This window comes from Armigeres subalbatus, chromosome 1, assembly GCF_024139115.2.
Source record: "Armigeres subalbatus isolate Guangzhou_Male chromosome 1, GZ_Asu_2, whole genome shotgun sequence".
In the NCBI taxonomy this organism is placed as follows: Eukaryota; Metazoa; Arthropoda; class Insecta; order Diptera; family Culicidae; genus Armigeres; species Armigeres subalbatus.
This window is the reverse complement of record NC_085139.1, coordinates 233,291,403-233,303,973: the sequence shown is the minus strand read 5'-3', so window position 1 is coordinate 233,303,973 and position 12,571 is coordinate 233,291,403. Positions and strand designations below refer to the sequence as shown.

Here is a 12,571-nt window from a genome sequence, read left to right as displayed (position 1 = left end):
TTTCCAGCCGAATTCAACTTATTGTGAGCAAACCTGTTAAGGATAAGTGCCCAAAAAGTGAAGACAAGGATAAGTGACCCGGCAATCTTTGAAGAAAGCTAATCAGAAACTCAATTGAAAACCTTATGAAGCCTTCTCTCGAGAACTGAAGTTGCTATGCATAAAAATGTTCTCAAATCAATCCACTATGGGGATTTAGGCGGACATTCGGTAATTCGACTTTCACCAATCATATTTTCACTATTTTTCTTCGAAAGTAGTTACACCAGACAAGGATATTATCGATCATTTAGTAATCTGCGTTCGATCATTTAGTAATTTGTCAATAGCGCATTCCAGAGGCTAACTTTTAAAATGTGTTGTATGGTGGACTTCTAGTGTAAAGGTTTATATACAACTTTGCCTAACAGTTCGTTGTAGCGGGCTTGGTAGTCATATGGCTACTGCTTCTGCCTCATACGCAGGAGGTCGTGGGTTCAATCCCAGGTCCGTTCCATTCTCCTACTTTGTATCTTTCTCTAAATTTCTCATGTTTTAGCAATCGCTAGAACTGGAAATGGACTTCCATAACAATAACCATTACTATTCCTATACTTTCAACTTGAGTATTCTAACAGTAATCTGCTAGAATTGGAAATGAACTATAGAGCTCGTTTCCTACATCCAATCAGAAATTCCATCAATTGCCTTCTCCTATCTATCACATTGGCAGCTCGTTAACCAAGACGGACCTCTGCCTCTCGAACCTAACCCAAAAATTCCAACAAATTCCGCATGATCTCGTGGCAAGTGCAGAGGTATATTCTACTTGCAGTGGGCGAGTGATTGCATCATCATTTCCTCCCCGTTCCCTACATTGACTTGCATTCTGACGTGGCAGGCGGCAGTATGACCTAACAAATGAGATCACCAGTACTTGTACATTGAAGATGTGTGCTAGTCCCAAGTAAACATCTGTTGGTTCCCTGTGCAAGAACAGCTGATCTGGTCATAATGGAGTAGCAACTACGAGCAGTCAATCAAGCTCAAGCTCAAGCTCAAGCTCAACTTTGCCTAACAGTTCGTTGTTTGAATTTCACTAATAACAGAGCTATAACCCTAGTAGCTGTTACTTATACGAAATGATTGAAATTTTGTTATCATTTGGTATGAGTTACTGCAACTAGCGTCTTAATTCCTTCAATAGTGGAATTCGAATATCGACCGGTGGCAGTAGAAAAACCTTCACACTAGAAGTCCGCCATACAACATCTCTAAATTTAGTTTCTGGAATGAGCTATTGACAAACTACTAAATGATCGAACGCAGATTACTAAATGATTGATAACATCCTTGACACCAGATAAGAAAACCCCAAAATTCCAGGTCCCTATGAGTTATACTGCCGCTAACCGCAAGTCGAGCACATCTGTATATGGAGGCCCATATACAGATGTGCTCGACTTGCGGTTAGCGGCAGTATAGTTCTTGCGATATCAGTTATCAAAGGTCAGATAAGGTAAAAAACGCGGTTTTCCTTTTCGAAATCTTGCTTCACTTTATACACAGTTTTTGAAAGGTTTTTACTGATACGATGCCAAGGTTTACATAGCATTGTAAAGATAATTAAAAAAGCTTTCATATCGTAAAAATTGTGATATCATGAAAGAAAAATATTTAAAAAATCAAAATACGAAGAAGACACTAAAAAATAGAGACATTTTCAACTTTAAAAGTCATCCACTTTTTTTCCAAGCATTTCCCCGCGGAGATATAAAGTTGGGGATAATATTTGGGATGTGAACTTTAAGATTCTCACGGAAGATCTTTTGAGAAAACGCGATTTGAAAAAAAACGCGTGTGTCCTAAAATTTGTCTTTTTTTCCTTAGTGTGCATCATAGCAAAACAAATTTCAATATTTTGCTATAATAAACGTTCTTCCCTAATCGTTATTGATATTTTGTAAATAGAAATTAAATGTCGTTTGGAAATTTATATTTTTTAAATAGTTAAAACATTAGGCCCGTTTCAAAAGTTAGTCGCAAAATGATTGAGATTGTTGCTTAACAAAATTTCCCTGTTATCTTCAAAAACATCTTATAACCTCGAAAATAGGAAGAAAATATTTTTTTTCGTCTGTTTGTAAGGTGAGGCCACATTAGACCTCTTCATGTTTTCAAAAAGTATCAAAAACTCAACTGGTTTGCCGGTTAGAATTACAATTCTTATGCTAAAATAATCCTTCTGTCAAATTTTCAGCTGATTCGGACACAATTTTGGCAAGTCGATTTAGTGTTTTAGGGCTATTTTTAATTTTGAAAAAATCTAACACAAGATATAAAACGCCGAAAACCATCGCAACAACCTCTACATGGAAGATTTTGGTGTGCTCTACAAGTCTTGTGAACATTGTGATTCGTTCCGTTCATGTTTTGACCATGTTAAAGTGATTTTCAAGCTTATAAGTGCATAAAAACACTGTTTCTACTAAAAGTCGTTGTTCTACAAAATTCTTGAATTTATGACAAAGCATTGCTAATTTATTATATTTATTTTCCTCTTTTTTCCCTGGACATTTGAGTAATATAACTTCTAATGTTCGATTTACCGTTAAATTCTTAAAAATCAGAAGCTGAACATTAATCATAAATTTGCACGTTGGGATTTCGTCAAACAAGTTGTTCGAACAAAGAAACTTTAATTTCACTTGTTACTACGACGCACTAAATGGTAAAAGCATACAGACATATGGTGAAATTAATCAAATTTGGAAGTCGTTTGTTGTAAGCATCAAATATCATATGATTTGATTCATGTTTTGTTCGAATAACTTGTTCAAGGAAATCCTAGCGTGCAAATTTAAGACAAATGTTCAGCTTCTTATTTTTCAGAATTTAAAGGTAAATCGAAAATTAGCAATTATAATACTCAAATGTCCAGGGGAAAAAGAGGAAAATAAATATAGTAAATTAGCAATGATTTGTCATAAATTCAAGAATTTTGTAAAACAACGACTTTAAGAGGGACGAGTGTTTTTATGCACTTTAAAGCTTGAAAATCGCTTTAACATGGCCAAAACGTGAACGGAACGAATCGCAATATTCACAAGACTTGTAGAGCATACCAAAAGCTTCCATATGGAGGTTGTTGCGATGGTTTTCGGTGTTTTTATCTCTTGTTAGATTTTTTCAAAATTGAAAATAGCCCAAAAACACTAAATTGACTTGAGCCACCTCGAGATTTTATCCGAATTAACTGTAAATTTGTCAAGAGGCTTATTTTAGCAAAAGAATTGTGATTCTGGGCTGACCGGTTGAATTTTTGATACTTTTTGAAAACATGAAGAGGTCTAGGCCACATAGTGCAATCATGTTTTGGTTTTCAGTCGACATCTCTCCGATTTCATTGATACGAGGATTTTCCGAAACTCGGAAATCGAAGTTAAGCACCGAAAATGCGTTGAATGGCTACTGAACAATAGTGCCAGGTGGAAAAAGTATTCTGCGCTGCAGAGCAGAGAAGACACAAGCAGATTTAGGATTGAGAATGACGAACGTGCTGCGGACCACCCACACCATGAGCTAATAATAAGCTAATCGTTAGTTAAAGAACTAAACATTAACTGGGAAGAATGTGAACCTGGTCGAAATACATCACGTGATCGGAATGAGCAGGACGGGAGAAACTCTCTGCAGCAAATTGTTAATACATTTTAGGAATACCTAGGGCCTAGGGGAGATATGTATAAAGTGCGCCGGTTGGGTGAAATGCGCCACCACCTTTTCTTGGTTTATAACCCTTATTTTGTCTCAAAATCGTAAGCAGCTGAAGCCAAAAAAAAAAAACATTTGTATGTCATCAAATGAAAAAACTCAGTCAAAAACTCTGTATTAAAAATTTAAAAAATAAAATATTTTTTTGATGCATTCCAACGTAACTTCGGCGTTTACGTCCTCAATGCTTTTTCTTTAGACACAACAAATATTTTCTTCTTATTATCATCAGTCTGAGACATTAAGTAACTTAAAGGATAGAGTTGACACAATTCTTGTGCAAAATAGTTTGAAAATTTTGGTGAAAAACATTAGAAAATTTTGATTATCATTTTTGGGTGGTGCATATTGCCCAGCATCGTTCATTTTGGATTGAAATTCTCAATTTTGGAATAATAGTTTTGTTACAATATTGCTGGCTTTACATGGAAATTTTTGGGCCATATAATGACTGATAGGTTGTATTATTGATAAAAATTTCGAAAATACATGTTTTCGGAGGAAATCACCATTAAATTAAGTGATTAGCTTGGGGCGCATATTGACCGCATCTCCCCTACAACTAACAATATAATCATCTGTGGGTCGACGGCCAACGGCGCCGTAGTTTTGGCCATTTCTTAGTTTACCCTTTCCCGATACAGACAATGCAAATAGTGCAAAGGTGTGGTAAATAGTGCGTAGAGTGCGCAGGAGGTGCGTGGTACACGGTACCTTGTCTCCCAGAACAATTTACTTCGTGAGGGACTTGTGCGGGAGGTGAGTGACGAACAACTATTTCAACAATCAACATCTGCATTCAGGTGGGCGCGCGTTGTGATCAGTACCGTTTTGACAAACACTCGGAACATGCTCATATTCCAAACACTAGTTTTCAATTTTACCATTTTTACTCTATTTCCGTGGAAATTCTTCTCATAGGATATGGAACGAGTGTTGGCTGAAAGTAAATCCTACCGCTCAAGGCACTCAGGGAGTCCCAATGATAGTGCTGTAACAACCGGATGCACGGTTATTTTACCGGAAGAAGATTGCCATGGTTTATAAACCCAAACAACACTTCTGGAACCACTGAAAATCCCGCGAATCCGGGGTAACGAACCGCTGACGTATAACCCCTTCCTTTCCCGTCACTTTGTCAAGAAATACCTCGGAGGAGCAATTGAAAAAGTCGAGTTCTGTGCTGAAGGTTTACAACCAGAACCAATTCCAGCGCCTGTTCAAGACAAGCTGGTTTAGAATATCTGAAGGTGTGCCTGGTTTCGTAAATATATCCTTCGACACAAAAAACGCGCTGGATTTGAAAATTTCTGAAGTTTGTTTATAGATCCATTTTCAATCAATAAAGTCACGACCGATTCAAACTCTTGGTGGTTGGTTCTCACTGGCATCTTTTCCTATCATGTACTCCGTCTTCAACGCATTAATGCCTAGTCCGAGCCGCCTAGCTTCATTCTCAGACTGATGTAGCTCAAAGTTATGTGCCACAATACTAATGCCATGACAAAGTCAACGTACTATGTCAAAAAGGGTACGATTCGTGTCAATCTTTGACTTCGTTAAATTATCAATCGCTCGGTGTTGTCCTCCAATTTGATTTAATCAAGCATAACAAATATTAACATAACAGTAATTAAAAAGGGATTATGAAATATAAACAAAATAAAAAATAGGTGTCACTGTACCCATGAAAAGAAAGCAAAGCAATGACAATAATAGCTTTTTAGATTTGTAAAACCCAATGCAAACTTTAAACCTGGTTAAACATTGAAAGAATCGTTATAATTGGTGAAAAGAATAAAAAAAAACCTTCAGTCGCAATGCACAAATCTACCTAGCAGTCAAAGCAAACAAAAATCGCTTCAAATCGTTACAATATGCAACATCCGTTAAGTTTTATACAACTTTGGCGTTAGGACAGAGTTTACAAAAAAACAGTACAGGCTGCAGTTTCTCCGGTGCGCTTTTCTATGGGTTTGGGTATGCTTGTGCTTCAATGCGTGCGTATGTACGTGTGAATTTTAAACTCTATTAAGGTGCAGTTAGTTTCTATAAATTTCTCACTATCTATTGGTAATTAAGAATCATGCCTATCTATAGTAGAAGTCAAATTATGTTCTGTGTGTCACCGCTGTCTCCTGGTAACAATTTTCAGTAGTAAAGCAGCACTTTAGTGCTGGATGAGCTCTAAAATACTGCTTTAAAAACTGCAAAAGCACTTCAATGCTGCTGCAAGGGACAAGGTACGGTAACTTTCGATTCAATTGCCCCGATCAAATTCGCGCCATCTAAACCCAATTAAGGCTTTCATACCCATGTCAGGAAAAGCCATTTACAAACAGGAAACGGTGTAGGTATTGTAGGTACACGATTTTTCGATTCGCGATGCCGGCGACAAATGTCGTTCTTGGTTTCAACAACGACTATTATAGTTTACTTCTATGATGTTTTTTTATTCTGTCTCATGCTAATTCTGATGCTGTTGATTTAGGAAAAAAGTCTCTAAATTCGTATAATTCTCTAGTTAAAGCTAATACAAGATAAATGACAATGCCCTCTGATGGGTGCGAAAAAATCTTACTCCTTTCAAACCCTGTTTTCATTTTGCTCCTAACACATTTTTCTCTCTCTCTCGAAATCGCTCGCCATCCTTTGATGAAATTGATGGAATGTGACTTTCTTTTTTAATCCTCACAATCTCGAAAATGTCGTCACCTCGGTGACTTTCCAAAAGGCGGTCGGTCATAGACGTTGATTGCACCATACAGATCTGTATTTTTATCTCCAATAGGTATCATATGTATTTGCGGGTGTTTCCTATATTTTTTTTCAGAAATACTCACGTCTCCGGAGTACCCTCCGACAGTGACAAATTCCAATAGTTACGGTCTTCACAACACTCACCTCTCTCTCTCCCCCTCACGCAAACTTACAGCCGCTGTTCGTCCTCGTCGTCACCGCCGGTTTCGCTTACTCAGTCGAGCTGGATCTTTTTGGCGCCCAACTTCATTGGACCACTGCTTGGACCACCGGCCCCGCCGGCACTTCGAGCGGCCCGTCGCGCCTCCAGCTCCCGTTGACGTTGCATCTTTTTCTCCTCCCTCTTCCGTCGGGCTTCATCCAACTTGGAATTACCTATGCGAATTGGGAATACATGGAAATATAGATCCAAACAGAAGTTCTCGATAATCGGTTTGATAAAAGCAGACTAACAGCACTAATGTATCGGACTGAAGCTTCGCTTTTGGAGGGCTAAGTTTTATAAAACGTGTATAGCTTTCAAGCGCCCAACGTTAACGTATTGTTCGCAGCTTATTTAGATGTGGCCAATTTTTACCAATGTTTAGGACAACCACAACTGATTGTACAACAATTCACGACGTTACTTACAGATTTCCAAAAATGTTCATGGAATTGACCATATAGAAAACTCATAAAGCGAGTATGCGAAATAGAAAAAATACAACCAAGTGCAGAAGTGACAAAATGTGTGATTATGCAGCACATCACACTTTTTAAATCAGTGGCAAAAAGCATCAGAAGGTATGAACTAAAAGACGATGTTCGAAAAAAGAGCATTAAGCATTCACCCATGAGAAATAACAATAAGGGGAAATGCAGTGTACTCTGCGTTTTGCCTTTGACGTTTATCTGCAAAACTATGTTCGTATCTTTGTTCTTTCTCTTCCATTACTACCAAATAAAGGATGAAAATAGTGCTGTCCAATGAGAGCTTGAAGTAGCTCGAAGTTTCTCCCTGTCCTGCTCATGCCCATTTGTTGACAAAAAAGAACGAGCATGACGGGAACAACTTCGAGCTACTTCGAGCTGCTCATTGGACAGCATTAATATCATAAAAAGTAATGGCGAGGAAACGTGCCCTCTACTAAGTCGAGATTCAGATTCAGATTCTTGAATTTGAAATTGACTTGAAATACCGAAAATAGAAGCTTCAGTCCCAACGTGTGCAACCAAACAAAAACAGAAGCTTCTGGCCTGTTAGAAAGCAATGACGTAGTGCGCAACTAGGGATGATTTTTTTCAATTTCTTCAGCCATTTCGAGCAGTGGACGAATGGATGCGGCGGAACGTAAAGGTGCTAAGAACTATCAAAAGTATGTAAATAACTGTTCAAACACTCTCACTCACTTTCTGCTGCGGTTTGATTTCATTTCATAGCGTGATTTTTCAGAAAGTGGCCCCTCCGGTAATGACAATTTGTGATCGTTACTGTTGGTTAGGCGATGAGGGCGCACAGCAGTTGTTATCATGGGGGTTATGGTGGTTGTAGTGATGATATAATGATTCACGAGATGCGTGCAAGCAGTGTGAGAGGGACACAGAAAGAGAGAAGAAACACACAGAAAATAGTGATCAACGAAATGGTGGTCAGTGATTACGAGCCGCCGATGGGATGTGATTTGCCAATTAGAGGTTATGAATGGAACAGATGGCACTGCTTATGATACGAGATCAAAGTTCAAACCTGTGTTCGGTTCATCGATCGGCTCGAAGTCCCCATCGGTCCAGCCGTCTCCAGTGGTGCTCCAGTTGGAGTTGTTGGTCGTATTGTTGATGATGTTGGTCATATTTTTTAGGGCTAACATCTTGCTCGGACTGCTGGTGGCATGGTGGTTTGGTAGATTGTTGTTGGTGTTGTTACTGCTACTGGATAGGGCGGAGGAAGCGGCGGACGTGGAGGCAGCTCTGCTGGAATTTGTCGCTGGTGATGCGTTTGCCGTAGATGGCTGGTTGGGTGTCCGGGACGACTGCTGCTGCGGTGTTCGCATGTGATCATCCTCGTCTTTCTCGTCCAGGTCTTCGTTCTGCAATTAAATTCTCATTTAGATTTTTTTCTACGTATTTTTTCATTTATTTTTTTTTCTATAAATGATTGACACAAAACTCCGGGGCTCCACCGCACGTGACCGCCCGGTGCAAACAAAAAAAATTGCAGTTTTTCTCGAAACAGCAATGTGTCATTGGTGTAAAACAATCAAAGGAGAATATAAACATCAAATAATCGAATTTGAACTCCACTAATTCCGAAATTCCGAATTTTGAACTATCAACTATAAATACGGTGTCAGGCCATTAGGCCGAATGGTCATTACGCTGAACAGTCATTAGGCCGAATGAGTAGGAGGGAAGCAAAAAGTGAAACATGAGAAGTTCTTCCTTAACCTTACCCCTTCTTCCTTCTCCGTTCTTGCTTCTTCCTTCTTCTATATTTATTATTTATTTTATCTTCTTCCTTCATCCTTCTCCCTTCTTTCTTCTTCATTCTTCTTTCTTCCTCTATTTTTCTTCTTTCTTCTTTATTCTTGCTTCATTCCTCTCTTCTTGCTTCTTTCTTCTTTCTTCTTCATTTTTCCTTTTTCTTTCTCCCCTATTTCTTCTTCCTTCTTCTTTCTTCCTTCTTCCCCCATGCTCCTTTCTTCTTATTCCATGCTTCTTCCTTCTTCCCTCATATCTTCTTCCTTCTACCTTCTCAAGCTGTGCAAAATGACTTCATTCATTCTTCTTCCTTCTTTTTTATTCCTTTTTCCTTCTTCTTTCTTCTTTCTAATTACTTCTTCCTTCTTCCTTCATTCTTCTTTCTTATTCCTTCTTCCTTGTTCTTTCTTCCCCTTTGCTTCTTTCTTCCTTCTTCCTTCATTCTTCTTCATTCTTTCTCATTTCTTCTACTTGCTTCTTACGTCTTATTTCTTGTTTCATCCTTCGTGTTACTTCTAAAATTAGAAGACTTTTTTGATTACATTATTTTTGCCGTGTAAGATTGAATTTCCCCTTTTGAATTTGCATGCTGCCTTCTGCAGCGTGCGCGTATGAACCTACCCCTTTTTAGTTAAAAAATACATGTTCATCTGAACGGACGCTTGTTTGATTGTCTTCCCAAACCGAGAAAAAATACAATTCATTGCGAGTTTACCGAAACATTTGGTCGTATTCGGTCCGGATTGAAGTGACGGTGCATAGTGTATGCGGGATGACGAAAAAATCCTACTCGAGTGGAAAACGTGTCGCAAGTGATTTAAAGAAGAAGCATGTTGCACTCTGGTTTGCGACGGAAGCTGAAGTTTCAAACTCCGAAAGAAAAGTTTTCAACGCCTTCGGGGGCAACACCATTTGCATCTTTCAGTCAGCAAAAGGAAGATCAGATGGCGACAAGGGCGAAAGCTAAAGTGACGGAGACTATTGAGGCATATGGGCAGCGGCTCGAGGTAAGGCTAGCCGAATAAGATCAGTGATTGAGACAGCTTATCTTGATCATTCGAAGTTTAGCATCCAGGATCTTAAAACTTATCTGAAGACCGTGGATGGAGCGTATGCTGAAATCAATGAATATTTAAACAAGATTTACCTGACTGACCCTATCCAAAGAGAATATTTTGAACCTAAGTTCGTAGACTTTGAGGAGTTGTACGAATTTGTGAGAATTGCATTATGCCAGATGATCGAGGAGCACAATGAGACCAAGGCAGCAGTTCAGTTGGCAGCTGCGCAAGCGGCAAAAACACAAACTCCAGTGCAACACAGCCGCGCTGGTCACAGTGGCACGGAATCGACGATCCGGTTCGCCCTCACGATCGTACTGCAGCAGTCAGCGTTACCTAGTTTTGGTGGGAAGTACGAAAACTGGTACAAATTTAAACAAATGTTCCGCGATATTGCCGATAAATGTGTCGCCTATTCGGCATCAACGAAACTGCAGATAAGTCACTTGTGGGTAAAGCGCGTGGAGCAATAGATCCCAAAATCATCCGAGATAACGACTATGAAGAAGCATGGCAACGTTTAACGGAGCAATTCGAGAACCTACCAGACCCGCTAAGAACCGTGGTACAAGTAAGGCATTATGTGAGACGGTGCAAATAATCTAACTGTGACGATTTAATTTGGATCTATCTCTCGGCTTTCCAGCCAAGTACCATCGAACAGGAAATAACGGAATTTGTTCGAAACTGTCTTGGCATGGAGAATGAGCTTCCTAATCCAAAAGTGGTGAAGCTAGTGTCAAGAGGCAAGGATATATCAACCATGCGGTTCGTCTCGTTCAAAGTTGGGCTCTCTAGATCATTGACTGAAATCGCTCTAAGCGCTGAATCGTGGCCCGAAAATGAGTACTTCAGGTAATTCGAAGATCGTCCAAAAAAACTTGCCACAAATTGTGAAAATCAACATGGATCACGTTGCTCCACCGAAAGATTCTGGTACAATGCAGGCTTCCCCAATGAAATTCCAGACTCATCAATGACATCGCTAAATAATCTTCCTACCCTCTACAATACTTCTTTACCAGGACGCATTGCCTACAGGAAGATCCTAATCTACTCTACCCAGTCGCGCTGTCTGCCGCTTGTTCCTGTCGTCAAAGTCGTCCTGGCCCTGTGGTCGAGGTTTGTGATGGGATCTCCCGACGTCATCCCCCAGGCAAGTTTGCGTGTGATAGAGCCGTTTTCCTGCCTAATTCCTCCTAATGTTCCAGCGAAATATATTGCACTCCATTACATCGTTTCGACAAACGGCAATTGGATGATAGAAATTCATCACTAGGACGCACAGTATATAGCATATTGGAAGCCCCGGAGCCCCTCGGGCCAGTCGTGCAAAAAGCTGTTCCAAGTCATCACAGTCGTCCTGGCCCTGTGGTCGAGCTCAGCAAAAGGGTCTTCCAGCCTGTGATATCAGGCAAGTATTCGTTTTGCAGTAGCTCATCCCTGCCTGACATACCTTCCAGTTCCAGCTCGCTCGGACCTATTGTGAAAGCACTCTCTAGACCGGTCCCTTCGGCAATCACGGACAGTTTATCTGATTTGCGGTTTTATTACCAAAATGTTCGAGGCTCAAGGACAAAAGTAGATGATGTCTTCCTATATACATCGGAGTTGGAGTGTGATATCTACGTTTTCAATGAAACATGGCTGGACGATTGTATACAATCGTCGCAGTTGTTTTGCAGCAACTATGCAGTGTTCCGTGTCGATCGTTGTGTTACCAATAGCTCTCGCCGACGTGGAGGTGGTGTTTTGATAGCGGTAAGCAAAAAAATCGGGTCATCACTCGTTACTCTTCGCAACGGTGCGAATATCGAACAGCTGTGGGTTAAAGTGTCTGTTCGGGCAATTGATCTATTCGTTGGCGCTTTGTACATCCCCCCGATAAAAGTCAAGACAGAACATTTATGCAGTATCACATCGACGCTGCATCTGAGATCTGTAGCTTACGGAAGGATTCAGACTCCATGGTGCTTTTCGGAGATTTCAATCAACCACGTTTAGTATGGAAGCAAGCGTATAGTGACCACGCATTCGTCGATGCTTTGCAGTCACATATCTCCATGGCCAGCAAGATTATGCTCGAGAACATGGCATTTTACGGATTACATCAACGAAATTTGATCAGGAATTGCAATGAACGCATATTGGACCTTGTATTTAGCAGCGACTCTGATACTACCAATAAATTTACATCTCTAGCTGCGGAGGAGGTTGTCCCTATCGACCGCTTTCATCTACCACTTGATTTCTGCGTAACATTCCAGTCTGTGATATCATTTTCTGAAGAAATTGATCTCTCCGCACGCGATTTCCGCCGAGGTGATTTTGACACAATGTGCGATCTGCTATCGAAAACTGATTGGATCGATGTGACGCGAAGTACTGACGTGGATTCTGCTATTTCTGCATTCAACACTATTTTGCGCAATTGCATTGCCCAGACTGTCCCACTTATCCGACCTCCTAAGAAACCAGCTTGGGACAACTCACGGCTTCGTGCATTACGACGTCGTCGTTTCAAGATGCTGCAGCAGTAC

At 40.1% G+C, this 12,571-nt stretch overlaps 1 protein-coding gene across 1 annotated transcript in view; it reads right to left on the bottom strand.

Moving 5' to 3' along the window:
• Window positions 1-6,179: 6,179 nt before the first annotated feature.
• The window catches only part of LOC134205874 (N-terminal kinase-like protein), a 47,131-nt gene continuing 40,739 nt past the window's right edge, over window positions 6,180-12,571 (bottom strand). Inside the window, exons 10-11 of the mRNA XM_062681535.1 lie at window positions 8,240-8,579; window positions 6,180-6,888 (exon numbers count right to left, since the gene is read on the bottom strand). Of these exons, the coding sequence (XP_062537519.1) occupies window positions 6,728-6,888; window positions 8,240-8,579 (501 nt within the window). The 3' untranslated portion in view covers window positions 6,180-6,727. The remainder of the gene's footprint in view (window positions 6,889-8,239; window positions 8,580-12,571) is intronic.